Source organism: Anabas testudineus, chromosome 13 (genome assembly GCF_900324465.2).
Source record: "Anabas testudineus chromosome 13, fAnaTes1.2, whole genome shotgun sequence".
NCBI lineage: Eukaryota > Metazoa > Chordata > Actinopteri > Anabantiformes > Anabantidae > Anabas > Anabas testudineus.
In genome coordinates, this window is record NC_046622.1 from 13,169,647 (window position 1) to 13,191,491 (window position 21,845).

Sequence of the window (21,845 nt, forward strand, 5' to 3'; positions counted from 1 at the left end):
TCACACAGCAGGGGCTCAGATTCTTAAACACACACGCACACGCGCACATACAGACATATACAAATAACTACAGTGCCCCAACCAACCTCAGTGGAACTGATGATACACACACACTGTGCTTTTAACAAACCACACACCAGTGGCTTTGTTCTGAGCGACTGCTTTAATCTTTAATGTGCTTTGGTTGCTGGTGGCTGCTGATGTTTGGGCCTTTAGATTGCCTTAGACTCCACTGTTGTCACACTGCAGAGGTCAGTCCAATAACTTACCTCCCCTGGGCTGAAATACACAAACCGCGTCTGGCCAATTACACACACACACACAGGCACGGACACACACTTTGACGCTCGCACAGCGAGTGTCGAACCCATGCGCTCACCCCGAAATAACCAACCTTCCACTGACAAACACACACATGCTCACAAACTGTTTTGCTTGCACATTATCACTATTCACTTTAGGGTCTCTAATGCACTCCCTTTTCAGTTCACATCAATTAGCGATGCTTTGTGTAAGTGCTTGCCCTGACCTTTTACAGTGAAATTGGACGTTATGAAGAAAACTCTGCGAGGCATGTCACTGTGACCTGTCTCACAGCTTTAGTGGCAGATAATGCCTTTTTAAACTGTTATTTTCACATTCCAGCTGGTGTGAAATACACATATTTTCTATATTCTCAAATCCCTAAAGATTAAACACTCTGCCATACAGTTACCATGCACACAAACACTAACTTAATCTCAAGACAGTCAATAGTAATAGTAGTAATAATAATAATAATAATATAGTAATAGTAGTTAGGCAGTAGCTACAATGTGAGCTTTAAAAAAAGAACAGAAGACGCCATGAGAGACCAGAGAGTGTACAAAATATAAATGTTTGATAATACTGGGAACAATAGTTAAGAAAATGAAAACTTAAAACTTAGATCCTGCTTTAATGTCAGCAGTTGGCTGGTTATTAAAGTTATATTAGCAGACACATCTATTATAAAGATGACCTGGCTGTCACCAGTATTAGTCACGTCTCATTGAACAGAGAGCTAAACTTGATTTGTGGATTACTAGGCTTAGTAAAAATAGTACATTTGTACAGTAGATGAAGACAGAAAGCCCATAATCGTACACATAAACTCACACATACATACTGATTGCAAACATATGTTGCATTTTAACGCAGTGAGAATAACGTCTTATTGTAGCCTGCATTCGCTACAGTAATGTATTCACAGCAGTAAAGTGAGTTAATTGAATTAATGTTCACGTGCGCTACAATCTTTAATTAAGGGAAGCAAAATGAGTCTATTAAGAGCAGATGTGGAGAGAAATCAACCTGAAGGATAAACGTGTGGTCTCCAACCCACTGTCCTCAGACTGATGAAGACACTTTGATAAGTAGAGAAACATTTCAACGTCCAGTTGCCACAACTCAACTTTCAGATTACTACATTTGTTTGAGAGCGTTTGAGTGTCCGACTGAGTGTACTTATTTTAGACTTATCAGTTTTGCTGTACATGTGTCATCGTCATCTGTCAAGTTCAGAGATAAAGCTGCTGTAGAGTAGTAGTAGTAGCTCACTGTTAGTTATTTCCTGTGTTACTGAGATGTCAAGTGGTTTGTTTTTGCATGCAGAATAAAGTTTGAATTCCAGTTTTGTGTATATTAAAGCACTTTTACTTCCTTTTTTACTTGTCTGACATCACAGAAAAGCATGTTTGGGGTTGGGTTTAGGTCATTTAGTGTGATGTTGTGATGTAGGGCTGCGCTTGTGTCTAAGTTTTATGCCTCAGCAGCACTCAAAAACAGAAGGCATAGCGAGAGTGTCAGAGGGTAGTTTAAAAGGCATTATGTTGGGAGGCGGAGTGGAACAAGACTGACAAGAAACAGGGAGCAGACCAAGGGGATGCCTGGGGAAGGTGCTGAGGGAGGGTTTCTGAGAGGCGCCTATGGAGTTGCTGGGGAGAGAAGAGAATCGCAGGCATTGAACGGAAAAGTGAGGGGAGACACAGCAGCAGCCAGCGAGCCAGCACACAACAGATCAAGTGTGAATTAGGTTAGCAAAGTAAGAGAACTCATTCTGTCCCATTCTTTGAATATCTCACAGTGAAAGTGCGCCGGTGCATGTGCGCGGTGGGTCTATGGCCATTTGGTGTTGCTAGGACAGCAACAGCTTGTGCTGTGTTTGAGGTATTCTCGAAAGCCTGTGCATTCCCAGCCCCTGGGTGAATGAGAGAGCCTGCAGGCCACTGCTACCGAGCGGAGATGCCAAATAAGACTACAAGGAGATGCTGCCCTCACATTACCCCTTCATGTTCCTCCCTGTTCTGGCATCTTATTTTATTCATTATTTATATTTCATCTGTCCCTTCATATGAGCATCATGTTAGCAGAGCAACAGCACCAGTTTCATGCATGTTTAGTGCAAGTGACATGTTAGTTGATTGAAATAGGATAGTAGCTTTTGTGTGAGACACAACTAAAGGACAAAGTTGAAACACTTCTTATGTAGACACAGCGTGACCTTTTACTAGAACCTAGTATCGAGCAGCTCGACCAGGATGTACTGTTCTGCAGTGTGTCTGCTTAGACACAAAAGCATTCGTGTTGGGTGATGTTGGGCTGTCAGCACATTTATTGAACTGGTTCACACCAACTGCAAATCCGGGGAAAAAAGTGACGTAGGAATTTCAACGTGACAATCTACCTCCACATGCGAGGAGAATAAGTGGCGGGTACGATGCGGTGGCACACACACTGCAATTTGAGGAGATTGCTGAAAAAGGTGCACCGCAGCCAACAAGTACAGTCTGGCAAGTGCAATCAGGCGCATACTGTAAAAGCTGCTCATACACACATACACTCAACTGCTACATACACATCAAACAAACCCATATTCTTCTTCGATTGGGAAAGTGTATGAAGAATGTGTTGATCTTTGCTATTTTTATCGACTGCTCCCAGAGGATTCAACAGCAGGGTCTAACTCATTGCTTACATACATACAAACACAATGCTGTTCCACAGAAGTCAGTCTTAAAAGTACTGTTAGTGAGATCAGTTAGTTTTAAAGTAGAGTCCCATACAATATGTGATACTGCATGTGTCAGTGTTCACACTGTGTTTGTTTGGTAGAAATAAGACAATAAAGCAATGTAGGCCCATCACAACTCCCATTAAAGAATTGCAATTCTTGTCTCAGAGTATAATATTTCACTGTATGTAACACTTTAAAGAATGAAATCAATACACACGCAATGTAACTGTAGCTAAAGCAGACTCCCAGAGGAAGTGCTCAACTAAAACAAGCATCAGCACTACAGTACGTGCACTGTATTCAAGACCTGCACTTTGCTCACACACACCCATTTTATCACATCTGTGCACATCTACTCAGGAAGGGGTATCTCTGGGTTTGAAGCCATCAGCTCGTCTGAAGAGGAATAAAAAAGCAAAAAAAAGGAAATACTCAACATATAACTTAATAACCAGAACAATAAGAAACAAATAATTCATTGGAAAAAAGTCACATCAAGCAGTGCCAGTGTTTGTAAAGATCCACTCCCTGACTTTCAGGTTCCCCACTGGATTAGTAGCTCACTTATTTGTCGTCCTGGTTTCTCTCTTCCTTACTTCCTTCTTGTTTTTTTTTTGTTTTTTTTTTTTTTTTTCACACTGATCACTTCCTGATTGAATGCACCTGTTCACTGGTCTATTTAACATGCTCTGTTTCACTCACTCAGTGCCAGATTGTTGATTGTCCACTGCAGCACCTTCTCCCCAGTCTGCTATTCTGCCTGATCTCCTGTGCTGCTGACCAGTTTTTGTTCCTGACCATCTGCCTCAGCTGGCCCCTCGTTTCTCTAACTCTGCTCCCTGTAATTTCAGCTTTGCACTGATTTTAAATATGTACATATATATATATATATATATATATATATATATAGAGTTTTTTTTAGTATAAATATGCTTCCAAACATGCCTCATTGTGGAGAGATGCTGTCAATGGCTTCTGTAGGTCAGATGGATTGAACAGCCTGGCAGCAGTGTAAAGATATTTCCTCCTCAAGCTTTATGAGCAAGGCTTATGAAATGAAGGTTACACTCCAAACAGGTCGCCAGTCTACCTACCTCAGTATCTGAGGGCTTGTGGCATTCATATTTATTACAATTTCATAAGACCTGAATGTCCAGGCAGAGTGTGTTGCAGATTTTAGCTTTAAACAAAGATATGGTTTTTGTGTTTGAGCTACTTTGTGATAATTAAGATGGTACAAAATGTAATAGCCATCTGTGAACATAAGAATACTGTTAAATGTCGCTGAACTCATTGAAAATGAAGCATTCCCTTACAAACCCAGTGTGGTTTATTACTGCAAATACACTGAAGGAAAACAAATAAAAACACGTCTCACTCGACAACCATAACCAACTGCGTTCTTTATTTGTGATTGCTTTCTAACAAAATAGTGGAAACACTGATCAATATCTTGGTATTTCACTTACACTTTAGTGGCTGTTGAATTTGACTGTCTATTTTCTCCACAATTGATTTTTAAATTAAAGAAACCTGCATGTAATTAACTCAGCATGCACCCAGCCTGCTAACATGTACACATACGGCGGATCAATGTGGTGCTTTGAGTATTTCCAGTTAAATGCAGGCAAAACAGCCGCAACAAATCTATACATGAATGTATTTACAGGTCATGAAAACACAAATATACTTACACTAGTTGCTAGTTTTTTAAACATTTCTGTCCCCTCTGACGGCACAGAGAGCACACATGCTGAAGGACAAACATAAAACATTAAAAAATGTCCAGCTAAAGCAATTTTAACCCCCAAACACAACGTGTGGTTTAACTAACACACTCTTTGGATCAGTCAAAATGGACAACCAAGTACTACATACAATACAGGGACGGCAAACCTCGTGTTTTTTTTTTATTTAAACAGTTGTTGTTCAAGAGAAACATCTCAGTAGGAAACATACTTAGAGACAACATCTGCAAACAAAACAGGCTGAGCTGCTACCTTGTCCACTGACAGCAGGCAGAGATACAGTGGGCAAACACAGAGATAGGTCACCTTTATCTTTTTCCTCGTGTCAAATTTACCGACATTCTGAAATGTGATCCCTGACATTTACCAGATATGGACTATCTTAAACACTTCTACCAGATATCTTGATTTGTATCATTGTGTCATGTTAAACTCACTTCCAAACACATGGCAGGAATTAAAAGTGACCCCTGATGCCTTTATACTGTACTGGTGTTACAGACAACAGCTATACAATTAACACCCTTTTTCTTTTAGTTTATAGCAACTATAGACTCAACTATCTTTAAATATCTTACTTGTGGGTTAGGTGATAAGGCTTTGAAAGAATAATAATCCAGAAAACACAGTAAAGGTGGTCCAGACAACAAGATCACAACAGCTTAGTTTATTTGTAGCCCTATTTCTAGTCTTCAGTGATTTTGAACTCTTCTGTGTTAACAGTTGTCGGTGGTGAGCTATTTTTTTTTTTTTATATTTTAAATCTACAAAAGCAGTTATGTAGAAGTCATCCAAACCCAATTATTAGAAATAATCTTAGACAGAACTAATGTTTAGGCAACAGGCATCTGAAACTGTTCTGCCTGGAATTAGATTTGTTAGCTGATTTGAAAGCCTATGGCAGCAGATGCAGATTGCACCAAACAATGTGAACTGGCACTCGGAACACACAAATTGACTAAGCAGTCAAATTCAACTGATGCATGGTGAATTGCAAATGACATCCACCAATGTATTTTACAGAGTAGTGAACATTTACTTGGCACAGGCTCCATCTGTCCCCCTTGATTTTTCCTCAGAGATGGACGTGTACAACTATAGCTTGGTAATTCATTACATCAAACGTCACATTTTGCATCCCACACGTAGGATGTCGAATGGTATTTTAAATACCATTGCTAACATGTTCAGACTACTGTCTAAGAGGTAGCCAGATCTATTACATTTTCTTTCTTAAAAGCAGATAACGCTAAGGTCAATGCCAATATCGAATTTACCCCCAAAATCAGCCATGAGAGACTTGAAGAGATAGCTGCGTCTCCACTGTCGGTAGGTATGAAACACCTCGGATTCCGCAGACTGATTTTATCAATACTTATCATCAGTTGTAAAACTTCGTTGAGTTATAAATTCCTATTTTTATTCATTGAGGTGGAGCTGTTCCATATGTATTAAGAGTGCATGTTTTTTGTTATCCCTTTCCATCAAAACTACTTTTTCTTTCCATATGAAATCACCCCAAACAAGGAATTTCCATCGGTTTGATGTGTGTGCTTCTCCCTGTCTCCCTCCTACTTTTTGCATCTCTTTTCCATATTAACAGACACTCTCCTTGCCGGTCTACCTATCTGTGTAGTGGGCTATTCCTGAGGGAGAGAGTGGCGCTTCAACACCTTGCATTTTCAAAGTTAAATATAGTGCTCTTCAGCAAACGAAAAAGGTTATCCAATTAAAAGTAATTGCCCGAGAAAGGAAATAGAAAAAAAAAAAAACACTCCTCCAGGAAAATAAATAAATAAATTATGACAACAAGTAGCCCAAGGTGTTTGTTATTGCATTATTCAGCATGATGTCCCCTCAATCTACATCTCCCCCGATCCTTCCACGTTTCGCTTTTCTCATATTTTAGCATAAAAATCAACACATCAAAGATTTTCAACTCTTAATTTAAAGAAAGTCGTGATAATATGAGACAGGATAGAAAAGGACATTTTCAGACTTCTATAAATACATTTCTGGAAGGTAATCAATATAAAACCAAACACTGAAAAGAAGCAGGATCAAAATTTAACACCTTGATGTGCGTCTGGACAAACGTCATCGACACGTTCATTCCAACACTATCATAAGCACATTTAACACATTTTGCCTTGTGTCTAGCTAGCCATGTTAGCTTCCTAGTTTAACAATAAACCAAGCTTCTAAACTACCTAATTCTAATTCATCCTCTACACTGGTGCACAAATACAGTAGGACACACTCCAATGTTATAAATCACCACCTAAACTGCTGGGATTCATTTAAGAGTTTACAGGACTTAACTCTAATGATCATTAAATGTGGTCTGCTAATTAAAAAAGTTTATTATAATCTTCGTTTTATACCATCCTCCAAATGCTAATGGTATCACTGGGAGAGCAATTACAGCATTGGAGCTTAAGTGATATATTCCACATACATGCAAAGCAGAAAGCTGTTATTGTTTGTGATGACGGCACATGAAGACGAAGTGTTTATGCTGTATGTTGTTGCAGTAACGGGCCCTCTTAACCCATGTACGTCTTCATGTTAACCCAGCGAAATGTGCTTATTACATAGGAGTGCTGTTGACATCATGCTGTAGCACTGAATGCTCCTCTCCTCGCCTCTGCTGATAGCAGCACATACATACCTTTAACAGGCTCTGGTGCTGTCACCGCCACAACTAAATGTAAAATAACACTGACACGAGGGGCTTCTGATATGCAGTAAGTGCTGTGCAATTGACGTTTTACTTGTGAACACCTTTGTGTGTGTTTTTTTATGTCTTGTAAATAACATTGCTTTGTTATTTTGCCACGGTTTCTGAAATGTGACAGATGAATCAAAACGAGCAATAGAGCATGAAGGCACTCAAGCACACACGTGCACACTCTTCAATACACTGCGGTTATTCTCTCTTTTTATTAATTTCTTTCTCTCTCTGACACACAGAGTTAATCACAACAGCATTTAAATTGACTGTAGACACACTAAATCAATAGAGGTCCACATTTTTAGTCACCGTCTTAAAGCTGCCAAACAAAATAAATAAATAAATAAATAAATAAAAGTGCACATCAGGAGCAATAATGGATGGAGATAGGGAAGAGACACTTAGGGAGAGACAAGGAGCCCGAGACGCCTCCCATGAGAAGGAACCCACAAGGAGAGCCGAGCATTGAATTACACGCGATTGAAAAGCCACAACAAAAATGACAAGAAAGACACATAAACATTGACAAGAAGTAAAGAAGAGAACATGAAGACACAAGAAGAAAATAGCAATGTCGTTTGCAGTCTTGTTGCCAGAAGTGGAGCAGAGTTATTGTCTCCTCTCTGCCTCCACCTCTCTCTCTCTCTCTCTCTCTCTCTCTCTCTCTTATTCCCTCCACTTGTCTTACTTCCTTACATACCTTCGTCAGCTCTGTGATCCTGCTTTTCCTCTATCAGCCATATCGTCTACTTCTCACTCCTTGTCCCACTTGCCCTCATATCTCTATTTCCTTCCATCTTCCATTCTCTGTTTCCCTCTGCGTTCTTCCTTCCGGTTGTCTCGCCCACTTTCTAGCCCTGTTTTAAACTCTTACTTTATGTTTCCATTTTTCCCTCCCTCTGTCAGTCATCTATGTGTCTCTCCTTTTCCTCCCCACTGTACTTTCCCCACTCCCTCTAGCCTGTTGCATTATTCAGATGTGCAGCCTTTCTTTCTTCCCCTCCCTCCGCCAGCTTGAGCTTTCTATAGGAGGCCATGGGGAAGTGAATTGAGAGTCCAAGTCTGCCATTTATCCTGATTTGCTGTCAAACATCTGAGTAATGGCTATTCAGGATGACTGAGTGGCATTGATGGGATTGGGGAGGGCAGAAGAAAGGAAAGAGATGCATAGGGTTAAGAGTCAGAGGACATCTTGCCTTTATCTCTGTCCACCAGATGCCTGTCTATTGGCTTGTGGGCCTTTTAAACAGGTGAATTGCAGTTTCACCAAAGTCCTGTGAATAATTGTGTGTGTGTGTGTGTGTATACATGAGGGGCTCAAGGCATGAGTATACATTTTATATTAGGCATATCAGCGTCCCCCCCCCCCTATCAGTTGGTTTTGTGGAAAGGTTGTAAAAGTTATTGTCTCTGAGAGATTATTCCCTTTCTACTTCGAGCCCCTTTGATGGAGAGACCGTTTCAAACAAACTGGGATTGGCAGAGCTCAAAAGGGACAGCTGTGACCTGAAATCACCACCTCACTGAAATGGCACATACCTGTTACAAAAGCTGCAATGGACACGCCACACACAAACACACACACACACACAAACACACCTTGCCACTTCAGCACCATGGCCAGTGGCAGCCACAGCGATACAACCAATGCCAAGAGAGGAGCTTAACTCTCAGCACTTTGGACAGCGCTCACTCAGAAGCTTACATGGCAAGCAAGTGTGTGTGTGTGTGTGTGTCATTGTGACTGTATGTGTGTGTCAGACCAAGCTATTTTCCTATAAGCCCCTGTGACAGGCATGTATCAGAAAAAAGTGCTTTATCCAACAATACATGCTGTACTGCCAGCGCATTGTGCCTCACTGAAGGCTGATAAGGCTACGGTCTGATATGAAACTATGGCATGTGACATCGTGGTCATTCATTTGATTTGGACAGTCACATACTAGCAGAGGTCTCCTGTTTTACTAGAGAAGCTACTGTTTTGTAGATTTTGATGCGTACTATTCTGTATATCACTATTCTGTATATGAATGTAGCTTTAAGTCAGCATTAATGACCCTGGATGCAGATTTCCTTCTCAGGCACAGGGGAATTCATGGGAAAACAACACATGCATGTATTGTCTCACTGATGACAGCCTCAGTGTTTACTGCTCACCCTCTTTACACAAACCAGCTCGGCCATTACCTGCATTTTTCCACAGCACGATTATTTGTGCAAAGACGTAACAGATCGAGAGGGAGCAGTAAGTGATACATCACTTGGTCTTTGTGTATTTTTTCAAAAGAGCGTATGCTGCCATATTAAATCATCTTTTCTGTTACCACAGGAACCATCGTTGTTGCCAAATCAACCAAGAATAAAACTTTAAAGATTACAACTTGAGTGTTGTCTTCAGTATCAACAATTATCAGCACACCATGTGATGCTGCTAAAGAAAACATATATATACAGATACAGCACTCACGCACCAGCCTGTCTCATTTAGATTGCAAGCGCAGTAACATATGCTCATACTTGTTGTCACATCAACACTAAAACCCAACTCTTCGCCATCAGTTCTTCACCCCGCAGCTAATTAATGCCCCGTATAGCAACACACCATTCATTCGGGCTAAAACATATGAACTGAGTGTGCCTGATTACCACGGTTCATTTGCACCAACAAACATCAAGAATGGTGGGCAGATGGTAAAATCCTGATGAGTAATATTAACACCAGATATGTAAACAAAGGAAATAGGCTTTGATGTCATAAATATGACAGATACGCCAGTTTGTAAGTCAAAGACATAAAATAGTCATTATACTTCCATTATAATACTGTTCACAAGGACGTAGGAAGGTTAAAGGAGAAAGTTTTTGAAGCAGCTTATCAATGGTTGCCCTGTTCCCATGTTTAAAACAATGTACATCAAGTATTTCTTCTGATAACCGCTCTTACTTTTTTCCCCCTCCTTCTTCTGCATATGAATCATTTTTTAAAAAGCACAGAACTTTTGTCATGAAGACCTCTTATAATCAGGCACCCTTGGAAATAAAGTGAGTATTATTCTAAAGGGGAAGGACGAGGAGTTAAAAGGGAATAAGACTAAAACATACCATGTAATTTTCTTCTTAAGGTAATTGTGAGAGAATTATAGGCTAAAGCTTTATTGTTTAGACAAGAGCTCAGAAGATGGCTCACACAATCCTCCAAATGACTTGGGCCTTTTATTGTGTAATATTTTGTGATGTATATAGGATGCTTCATGCACCGTATATCAGCACATCTTATGGTTTTTTTTTATTATCTAACGGTCTTTGTTTTAATTAAATATGGTTGCTCTTTGTCATTGTACATTCCTTTTTTGAGAGAAACTGTCTCTTGCACTTTTTGTCCCTTTCTCTCTGTTGTGTTCTCTCCGTTTCTCTCATCTTCTTTTGCCTTCTCCTCTCTCCCTGGCTGTCTCTGGCATTATGCTAACACATTTAAAGGCAGGCTCCTGCTGAGCGGAGTAATCCTTCAGTGAAGCTGCACTTCCTTAATGTGTCTGCGAGTTCTGAGCTTCCTCCCGAACCGATCTGTCTCTCAGATGACACCAGCCTCAAGGTTAAATCAGGGTCGCACAAAGGCCGCGCACATGCGCGCACACACACTTAAATTTACATTTAGGGAGCACGCTCAGATTAAAGACACCTGCACACACATATAACATGACAATTCTCAGTGTGTTGCGACAATTATTTGCAGTCTTCATTGCTAGCACAGCAGGCTAACACCCCACAACCCTTAAACAGAAAAAGTGGCCAGGATAATGGATGGATGAATAAACATATATTACTCAAACCGCGATGACACAGACACACACAGGCATATATAGAAACAGCCATGTGCCACATGCATTACACACCATGCATGAAATCATGTACAGGGGCATAAGTGCACAGACATCCATAAGTCAGACCTATTCAACACAAGTGTCTCCAGTCAACCAACGGAAGTAGTTGGAGTAGTTGAATAAATGAATGTTAATGTTTACAATTCTAAACAAAAAATGAATTTCCTCTTCCTAAATTCACAGCATTTGTTCCACTTTGCTGATTTGCGACATCAGGTTTGTTGTTACAGAAGGATTTGGTTGCCGTCCCCGTCTACGTTACCGCAGCTTTTCCTTTCATCAGAGTTTAAGACTGAGCCGGTTTACGTGAAGAAGGATGTTATTAGACTGCGTGCTGGAGGAAATGGAGGTGCAGGACAGCAGATCCAGCAGGGGTTCAACTCCAAGAATAGCAGCGAGGGCAAAGCTGTCTTACGTAACATGCACACAAGCATAAAGAGAGGAAGGGCCACTACTGGCTTGGTAGCGTCGATGACAGTTGTGGTGTCATTGCCAATTTGCTCTGGGTAAAAGCAGTAGAGAGCCGTGTGCTGTGACTCGAGTGAACAGTAAGCGTCACAGTGAGGTTATAATGCATCCAAGGTCCAGGTTAATCTTCTGATTACGTCGCTGCCTTCACTGCACATGTGAGGAACTTCTATCTATAAGTCGCCATGTTCAGCTTGACTGTAGTTTCTTCCCTCTAGACTCTAAACTCTTGTCAGTCCAACATTTCACATTCACTTCATTTAAATCCAGTTGGAAATGGAAATATTTTTTGATTTAAGAATCATTAAAGATTTAAAATGTGTTAAATATGAACTTATAAATAGATCACTATCTTCCCAAGTTAAGCAAAAATAAATCAGGTATAGGTTTCAAGTTACTCAGTGTTCTCTTAATGCAAATAGACAAATCTTTTGAGGTGTTCAATTTTTCCACGAACAGCTTCTCGGAGCCCCGCAGGTGGAGCTTGTGTTCCTGAACTATCTAGAACATTATGTCTTTGCTTGTGCTCGAAACCTGTCTCGCTCTCACGACTCATCCCCTGCGCATTCCCAAATTTTGTGGAGTGAATAGTTTTTAAATTTGCTTTTGCCTTCTCAGTATTTTGCACGCGTACATACACGACTGTGTGTTGTTGGTTTTTTTGAAACGTCGACATGTGTGAGATGGAACATATGTGTGCAGAGTGCCACCGCTCTTTCCCTCGGCTCTGTGCGCCTCCTGTTAAAGCTCAGTGTGCAATTTTGAATCAAAGCTAAGCAGGTGTCACTCCGTGTACAGACAGATGGGAGACCTCATGCTGAAACCAGAATCCTATTCTCTCATCTATTTCTCTCCCCGTCTCTCTGATCTCTCTCTGTTTGTCCCTCTCTCTCTCTCTCTTCTTCATCCGTGCATCAGTACCAGCTGGCTTTTCACCAGGAGGCTTTTTACAGTTTTGTATGAACCCAGAGGGGTTTCCCTAAAACTAAAACACCTGAAAAATGCAATATTACAGTATGGTATGAATGTTTTTATTTTCCCCCCAACCAGAATGTAATGCATTTCAGTGAAGCAGTATGACATTGGTTGCAGTCACACTTTGTTCCTTCACATACATTGTCAAGCCAATAAGTATACGACAGCGTTAAAAAGCACCCAGAGATTCACGTTCACTGGATCATTTACGTACACAAGCTGGAATTTTATCAGGCAGGTAACCTTGGCGTACATTCACAAATTTAAAAAGGGGAAAGCACAAGACGCTAATGTTTGAAGTTTTTCCCCGGCAGAGAGGGTCCAGTGTTTGTTTCATTTCATTTTGTGTGCAAATGAATAGCCGCAGCTGTAAGATTCAATAGAGTAAAAAACCTTCTTATTCCCCCCCCCCACCTTTTGTATGCAGACATGTTTCTTCCCGTATGATGGAGTTTGCCTATCTTTGTGTTTTGTTCATCCTGTTGGATCCCTCACTAGTATTAATAATGCTCCTGCTGTGTGCTTGATTAAGAAAATTATTAATAAAAAAACTTTTTCCTCTCTTTCCCGTTTCATGTTCTGTAAACGTCTTCCTTTTTTATTTCCCACCACGCCTTTGTATCTCACGCGGCATGTGTATTTTTTTCTGTCTCTTGAAGTTCCAACGAAGACGTTTGCTTTCCGTTTCTCTCATTGTTCTGCCGCCTCTCATTTTGTATGTATGTGTCTCTCTACTTGTAATTCTTCTCCTTCTTCTCGATCTCTCTCACTCTCTCTCTCCAAGCACTGTCTCTCCTTTCCCCCTGATGAGGCCAGCCCCTCCGTGGTGATGAGACCGACAGAGGGTGATTAAAGTGAAGTCTCATCTGGTGGGAAAACTGACCTCAATCAGAAATATTCTACCACGAAGACGCTCCCCACCTTTTTGGTTTCCCACCATTCATTCCTGTTACTCAGTATATTCCTGACTCTCATCCACCATCTTTTATTCTCACTGACCCCCTCCCTCACCATGTCAGTGATCCCCATCTCTCAGCGTCCCTCCTACCCCTTCTACTCTCATTTCTCATCTTCCCCTAGCCAGTCTCAGTGATCACTTTCAATTTGTCATCACCGACTGTATTGTTCTGTGATGGTAATGCGTTTCTCTGAGGAAGTTTTCTTTGGGGAAGAAACCTCGTGTTGACAACAAGTCTACTTTTTAGCGCTCAAAGTTGTGAATTGTCTTCTGGATTAGTAATTTTACATGTTGCTTCTATACGATGTATTAGTGGTTGTGATAAGAAAAAAAAAAGGATTATTAACAGTTAAAGAGAGATGCTCAAAATATAGAATCAAATTACTATACAGGATACAGATGAAGCAGTGTAACGCTCAGACAATGTATTTAATTTTTTTTCCTGTGATCCTTGTTATTTTGACGTACACATGGATCTACCTGGATTAGGGGTGTGTTGATTTGTTCTGTGTTTGTAGTACAGTGGCAGGTATAGGTTCACTCCTGTTGCTACATATTTTGATTCTTTCTGTTTTAATATTCAACATAGTTTTTTTTTTTTTCCAAATTTATATGGAAAGAAAAATCTTTGTCAGACTCATGACGTGTTCTTCAGCTGCTGATTTTGCTTGTACCTGCATTCTTATGTTGTTAAATCTCATCATCCTCGTAGTTTAATTTAGCATAACCTATGCTAAATATAATAATAAAAACAACAATTTTCAATCTGAGAAAATAGTACTGGTGTGAATATGTATTGAGGATAGTACAAATTTTCATATGGACATCTTCACATATAATATAGTAGTATATACAGTATTTGTCTATTATCTGGAGGAAGGAGAATAGTTTATAAAATAAAAAACTTTGGCTCTTTTTTAATCAATTTCCCTTCTTAAATATCACAACAGATAATATTAATCCCCTGCAGAGTGGTGGAGTAACAGGCTGAATTATGGCTGATTAGTGATCATACTTATTTCGACTATAAATACACAATGGAAATTTAACAGTGTATGTCCGACGTACATGTGGTTGGAAAAATTAATATGGCAGTATGTCCTTTATAAATGTCAGCCAGGCAATGTGTGTTGTCATGGCAACATTTATCTACAAACTAAATAAAACACATTCCCGTTTTAGCTTTGCAATTACTACCATGCATCATGACTGCCTTCCTTTACTACATTCTTCAACTACTGCTGAAAGTCTAACACGTCTTTTCAGCAAACATTCATTAGCCCAATCCCACACAAGCGTGTGAAGTGTGTGAGGAGATCATGCGTGTGTCATTTTCTGGGGGTTGACTGTAATTTACAGTGAAGCTGGAGGTGGGTGCCTCGGTCCCCTTGTTTATTGTGTTTCTATTATCATGCAAAAGAAAACAAAAAACAAAAAAACTGAAGGAACGTACAAAACAAACAAAAACATTTCTCCGCCCTCTCTGTGCACATAATGAACGCGCATCATTCATTCATTTATTAGTGCTCTTTTTTTCTTGTCCCCATTTTAGTATCATCTGACAACTACAAGCAGCAGCTGTCACATGTGCTTTTTCATTTTCAGATATGGGAAGCTCAAGTGCAAAATTGGACTTTAGAATGTTAGGGCATTACGTTTGATGCTTTTTAAACAGTTGTCTGTGTGTAATTAGGCTGAAACTTAAATAAGAAAGACTTTTTTTTAAATATAACTCTATCTGCCCTTGATGACACTGGACAGGGTTGATCTGACGTGCAGGGTGATTTGGTACATTATGCATACTATCTGGAATATTGAATTACATGGCCACCAGAGGCATTTGACTAGCTCTGCTGAACCGGAAGTGATGCAATCACACTGGCCTCATTTCCAGTGATATTTAAATCCTTTTCTGCGTGGCTGCTCGGACCGATTGGCAAATCGCTCTTCCTCTGTGCATGCCCTGTTTTTGATTTGATTTGTAAGGAATGTTTGTGTGTGTAAGTGCGTGGGTGCGCCGTTGTGCCATTTGATGTGATTTGCAAAGATGTGTGCGTGTGGCCATCCTTTGGTGCTTAATCCACAATCTGCTGTCTGACAAAAAAAAAAAATAAATAACATGTCTTTTTTGCTCAATGCTGTAACCAGAAAAAAGAAATATGTATTTTTTTCTTTTTCAATTTGCACTGACTCTTAAATAGCCTTGCAGTTTCATTCTCCTATGCAGCAAAGCCTCAAATCTTATCTGCCATTGTGTTCATTTGATTTCACCTAAGGATTACAGCAAGCTTTGTGCATAATTGGTTGATAAGTCATTTCAAAGCAAATAGAAAATAGTTGATCTCATGTTCTCCCACTAGCCAAAGTTATAGAGTGAACCATACTAGTGTCAATAGTCTGTACCTACTTGATTTTCTCCTTTTACATTTTAAATTACTAACTTTTAGCAAGTGAGGTTGTGAAAAAAAATCAAAAGGTCAAATAACAGGAACAGTTATTTTACTGAACAAACTATTGATGCATCACTTTTTGACACTTTTTGTCAATAATTTCTTTTGCTTATTTCTCATGACTCATTGCAGGCAAGTTATATATCTGTACCTCAATCAGACATTTTAACAGTGATGACCGTGGTGATCCTCCTCCTCATCATCATCTTGACGGTCATTGTCACAGCTATGATTGCCATGCCACCTGCGGGGGCTGCAGAAATGTCGACAGATGTGTTTTAATGGCATTTATTAATTATAGTCATTCAATCTGAGATCAAATGGCTGTCTTTTAAGACGAATGAATGTCAGTAGTCATCTGAACCACAGTCACACCTCTATAACAGTTTGCAGTTGCGGTTCAGTCATTTCTTTTTAATCAACCCTGTCTGATGCACTTTTTCTCTTCTTGGTTCGTCTTTGTTGCTCTGAGTTTTTACTGTCTGTCATGGTATCAGCATTATGCTACGTTGTTAATCATTTAAGTGTAATACTGTCACAACCTGCGCTTGGCTGCGCTTGTGAAGTATCATTAATCTCAACGTGACTGACCAAACCTCAAATTAAGCACTGCAGTAGGAAGTGGGATATTATCGCAGGTGTTAATACTCTGTCACCAGTTTAACTTTTCTGTGCAAGACTTAGTAGCATTTCAGTCAGATGAGAGTTTTATATAAGGATGAATCAAAAGGCATCCTATTCACTTCAAGGGCATCTGACGAATAAGGATGAAATAAAAAGAATGAGGTGGCATCAACAAAAATGGCAGATGTAAATCAGCTAGGGGATGAGCAAGACAACAATTTGAGAGTTTTCTCTGAAAAGTAATGTTTTTCTGTTCTTTTTTTATTATCTCTGGCAGTGTCTCATATTGTACCCTCAGATATTTGATGAGAGGGTTTGAAATCTCTTGTGATTCAGTTTTTCCTTTATTGTCTAACATTTTTTGTGATTATACCGTTATGTTCTTGGATCCGGGTCATGAACCACGGACGTCCTTTAAATGCAGCGCGGAAACGCTAATTAGCATCGTAAGATCTCAGCGGGCAGATATGTGTGACTTGCTGTTGTGCATGACTTCCTTTAAATGAGAAGCAGATTAGTGAAGGTTAAGGGGGGGAAATGGCACAGTTGGAGTGAGGTGTCAAACACAAGTGTGAGTGTGTGTCCAATGGTGAAACTGGATGTGAGGATGATGGGTGATAGTATTTTTAGAGAGTTGAAATTGAGTTACGAGAGAGAAGGACACTTTATCATCCATTGCTTATTTGAATTATTTTCTTCCTTGTATATAAGATGGGAAAATGTAGCTGTTAGAAATATATAAAGGAAGAGCGGTTTCTCATTTAGAATATTTTCTCTCTCTCTAATAACTCATATTTTCAAAATGCATCCTGTCTTTTCAAAATAAAAAAATATGAGATTGTATAATTTATGCAGGTGGCAGCTTACGCACATGGAATTTTTTTAGTATTTGAACAGAACCAATTATCACCCAATATATTTTTTGTCAATATTTGCAACCACTTAAAAGTGCCTTTAATTTAGCAAAACTATTCAAACTTTATAGAATAATACACAGAAGTATATCAACAGCAATAATAAGTACACGTGTTCACACACAGACATACACACACACCCGTCACGTCTGACGGTCTTTGATGTTGTCAAAGTGTTTTCCCTCTGTCTCTCATGTTGTTTTATCTTTTTGTTTTTCCCTTCATCTGTGGCACACTTGTATCTGTCAGTCACCCAAGTAACAAAGACACTTTGTTACTGCAACTCATTTAAAAGCATGCTGTCTGGTAAGATGGGCTCTGTGTTTTTTTTTGTTTTTTTTTTATCCAGAAAGTCAGAGAAAGAACACATTGATCTATGGACAATAAGAAACAAGCAAGAGTTTCTGAAAAGAAAATAATTTCACTATGTGTGTGGACAGGACCATTTGATAGAAACTAGAGTTTCTGGACACTGTGGATTTTGGTGTACGTAAAAGCTGGCCCAAAACAAATGAACTCATCTTCTGCACAGATACTTTTCTCTGCATTGCTTTCTTCTGCTTCCACAAACTGCCTGCCTGATGCTGCACTCCAAAAGCCAGACATAATAAAAGCTTTGACTTTCCTCCGCCGGCTCGTATGTCACCTCCCTAACTGCAATCTGTTTAAATGGATTTAGATACAACCCCAAATAGTTTCACAAACTCTCCTGAGTGCTGAAGAGAGTGAAGTTTGCAGTCGTTTTCTTTTAAGCAACAAGGTGGGTGACTGACCGAATCGTGTTTTCGCCTTGGAGATGAACTTGCTGCTAAGATCCATCCAGTATTACTAACATGCACAAATCTCACATATTCAATTTGACTGGGCTGCTGTCGAGCACCTCTCAATGCACCTCTAAACTTCTACTGCTGAACTTCTGCTTGGGAGCTTTGGTTTTGACAGATTTGTTCATGTACTAGATTTATGTAGCTGTGTATGTTAGCATTAATTAATTTGTAATTTGCTGTTTGCTGTTTATTCACTCATAAATAACACATCTGCACACTTGTATTCGGGACAATATTGTGCATCAACCAAGTCACAGAACCTAAGCCCGTTTCTTTAAAGCTTGACATAAACACAACTGAGCACAAATACATGAGATCCTCTTATTTCCCAAGATGAAAGCCAGATTTGCCCGCCCTTTGGTGGCGTTCTCTAATGATGATAACGTCAGGGGCCATTAATGATGGAGTTTTGACCTCCAGCAAGATTAGAGATGTAAAATCCTTTGTATAACAATTGATAAAAAATCACTCAGAGAGGAGGGTGGAAGAGCAGACAGAAGCACCGGCACTTTTCTTCTCTTCTCTTCTCTCATTGATTCCGTTTACTGCCACTGTTATGAGTTCAGTATGAAATCAGGAGCACTGTCTAGTCAGATTACCAACTCAATTAGTCCCGCTGGCACTCGTGGGTGGCTAGCTTTGTTTAAGAAGTCAAAATGCAACGTTACTTTTCAAAAACCAAATATAACCTGAAGACAGGGGCCGGAATGAATCATCAAAACACCTAAACCTTTTTGGACAGCATCACAGAAACACCCGCATTCCCTATCACCATTATCACCATCACTATATTCAGCAGTAACCTCCCCCCACCTTTCTGTTCCACTCCTTCCTGTGCAATTGTGATTAGAGTGGAAATCAATTTGAGGTGCCCATGGCTAAACTAAACTGATATCATTACATTTACTGCAGACTGAATAATGGATGACTGTATTATTATATGAGGAAGTAATGGGACAAGATAAAGCGCAGGTGGAGATCTTGCCGCAGGTGAGAGCAATGATCTGATTCCTGGCACATCCATACATGTACATGCATGCCTATGTGCAAAACACGTTATTAAGTGGCAGGAGGACTAAATGTAGCTAAAGCGCTAAGTGGCACTTCCATTGTCTCCAAGATTGTGTGAGTATGGTCTTTCCAGGATCGTGCATGTCTTGATTCAAGTCATTTCAGTTTACCAAGAAGCGTTCTGTGTCTTATCATTTATCATTAGTTCTGACTGTTTGCTATTTTATTAAAAACGCCTATTCACATATTTTGCAGAGCTGTTGGTTGCTTTTGTGTGGTGAAATAAGAACTGTAAGAATTACATATCTTATTATTATTCACTCTGCAGGTAATGTGGTGTGGACACAAATGAGGTTCACTTGTCTCTCCTACGTTATGAAATGGATTGTGTGACAGTAACTGAAACTGAAAACAGTATTCACGCATGTTCATTGTAAATTAACAGAGATAAATTATATATTAATAATTATATAAGTTCCGTTATAGTATATGTCACATAAGTGAAACAAGTGAAGTGCAGGGGCTTGGAAAAACAATACATACATGTCTGAAGATTTACTGTAAGAATTTGAAATGTCGTGTCTAAGAACCTGTGAACGATGAACCGTTGAAACAATTCATAATTCTAATGGCAATTTTTAACTTAGTCTAGTTACTAATAACTGGGATGTGTGCATGTGTGATTACACTGGCATCATCATTTGAAAGCAATTATTACCATATAGAGAAACAAAAAGGAAGACGACGAAGAACTCTGTACATTGTATATATTAATTTATTAATTAGTAGGACTACAACAAGGGTTAAGAAAAACAGTTACATTGCAATATTGTGTATTGTAAATTGAAAACATGTTATGTTTAAAGACACATTAAAGTTTAAATGAAATTGTTGCATGCAATATTTTTAACTTGAATTTATATATGAGCCAGTTTATTCACCATTCAACAAAACATTATATACAGGTATTTCAGTAATTATCACATAAAAGCTGCCCTCAGACACCAGTCTTCCATGTTATGGTAAACTGCTGATCCATATAGATGGACAACAAAGTAGCATCGACAATCAGCTCCTATAGAAAACGAAAAGAAGTGAGGTAGATGATTATTAACTCATGGTTTTGTATGTGTGTAAAATAAAAACCACACTATGGATGTTGAATGGATATGAAAACTAGTGCTCCATGACATTATCATAAACAGCAGATCTATCACATCATACAAATCCAATCTAATAGAAAACAATGGTTATGTGATGTCTCTCTCTGCTAGTTCATTCTGTACAGGCTTTTCTATACTCAGTTACGTGTACAGATAGAATGAGCAGGTCCTTTATACTAGAAGTTCAGAATAAAACAGCTTGTCCCGTACGAGACAGTAGTGGTTCTCCCCACTGTATTCAAACGACGCAGAGGCTGCTGCTCACCGCTTCTTTTAAGTTTTACCCTATCAGACAATACTTTAGGAGATGAATGGAGCATCTCACATTGAAAAACCTCTTATTGCCATGCACATACTGTCATCCTCATCCCGTCTCTCTCCTTCGTCTCTGCCCCCAACCCCATACCCCCCACCCATCGTTCATTCTCCCTGTTCATCTATTTCACCTCTCTCCATCTGTTTTCTGTGATGCATTCTCCCTCTCTCCACTGTCCGCTCCGTGTCCTTCCCTCCTTCCCAAAGATGGACTGTCGTTCTGTCTTTTCATTATTCTCGAGCCGTCGCACATGCACTCGCTCGCTTCTGTCTTTTTGACTTTTTTCATCTGCAGTTCTTGCCCTCTCTTCTTGATCCTCCCTGTCCATCTTCTCCAGGAACAGTATAAATCTCAGGTTTGCACCATTTTTATACCCCTGATTATTTATGGCGGTGCTGTAGCTATCACTTTCATTCTCCTGATAAGTACACTGTGTACAGTACACAACCTCAGCGGGAATATTTAGCAGAGGCCAAGTGAAGTGAGGGAACGCATCCTCTAATCTCTTAAACACGGCCTTGTACTTCTGCCTCGAACTCTTGTAGGCCTCTATAACACCAGTCCTCCACCCACATTAACACATCTGAGCTTCACTGCAAACTAACTACCTCTTTATACTCGTCTTCGTTCCTCACTCACAATTCTTTCACATACTTTCCCTGCAACCTAATGATTAGAAGACTGTCCTTCAACTGGATTACCTGTTTTAGTAAACATGCACCCTACTCTGAAGTGTCCTCAG

The 21,845-nt window shown here is 39.7% G+C and overlaps 1 protein-coding gene across 1 annotated transcript in view; it reads right to left on the bottom strand.

The window, feature by feature from the left end:
- Positions 1-20,398: 20,398 nt before the first annotated feature.
- si (sucrase-isomaltase (alpha-glucosidase)) overlaps positions 20,399-21,845 on the bottom strand; it is a 53,302-nt gene continuing 51,855 nt past the window's right edge. Inside the window, exon 48 of the mRNA XM_026339841.1 lies at positions 20,399-20,699. Within this exon, the coding sequence (XP_026195626.1) occupies positions 20,622-20,699 (78 nt within the window). The 3' untranslated portion in view covers positions 20,399-20,621. The remainder of the gene's footprint in view (positions 20,700-21,845) is intronic.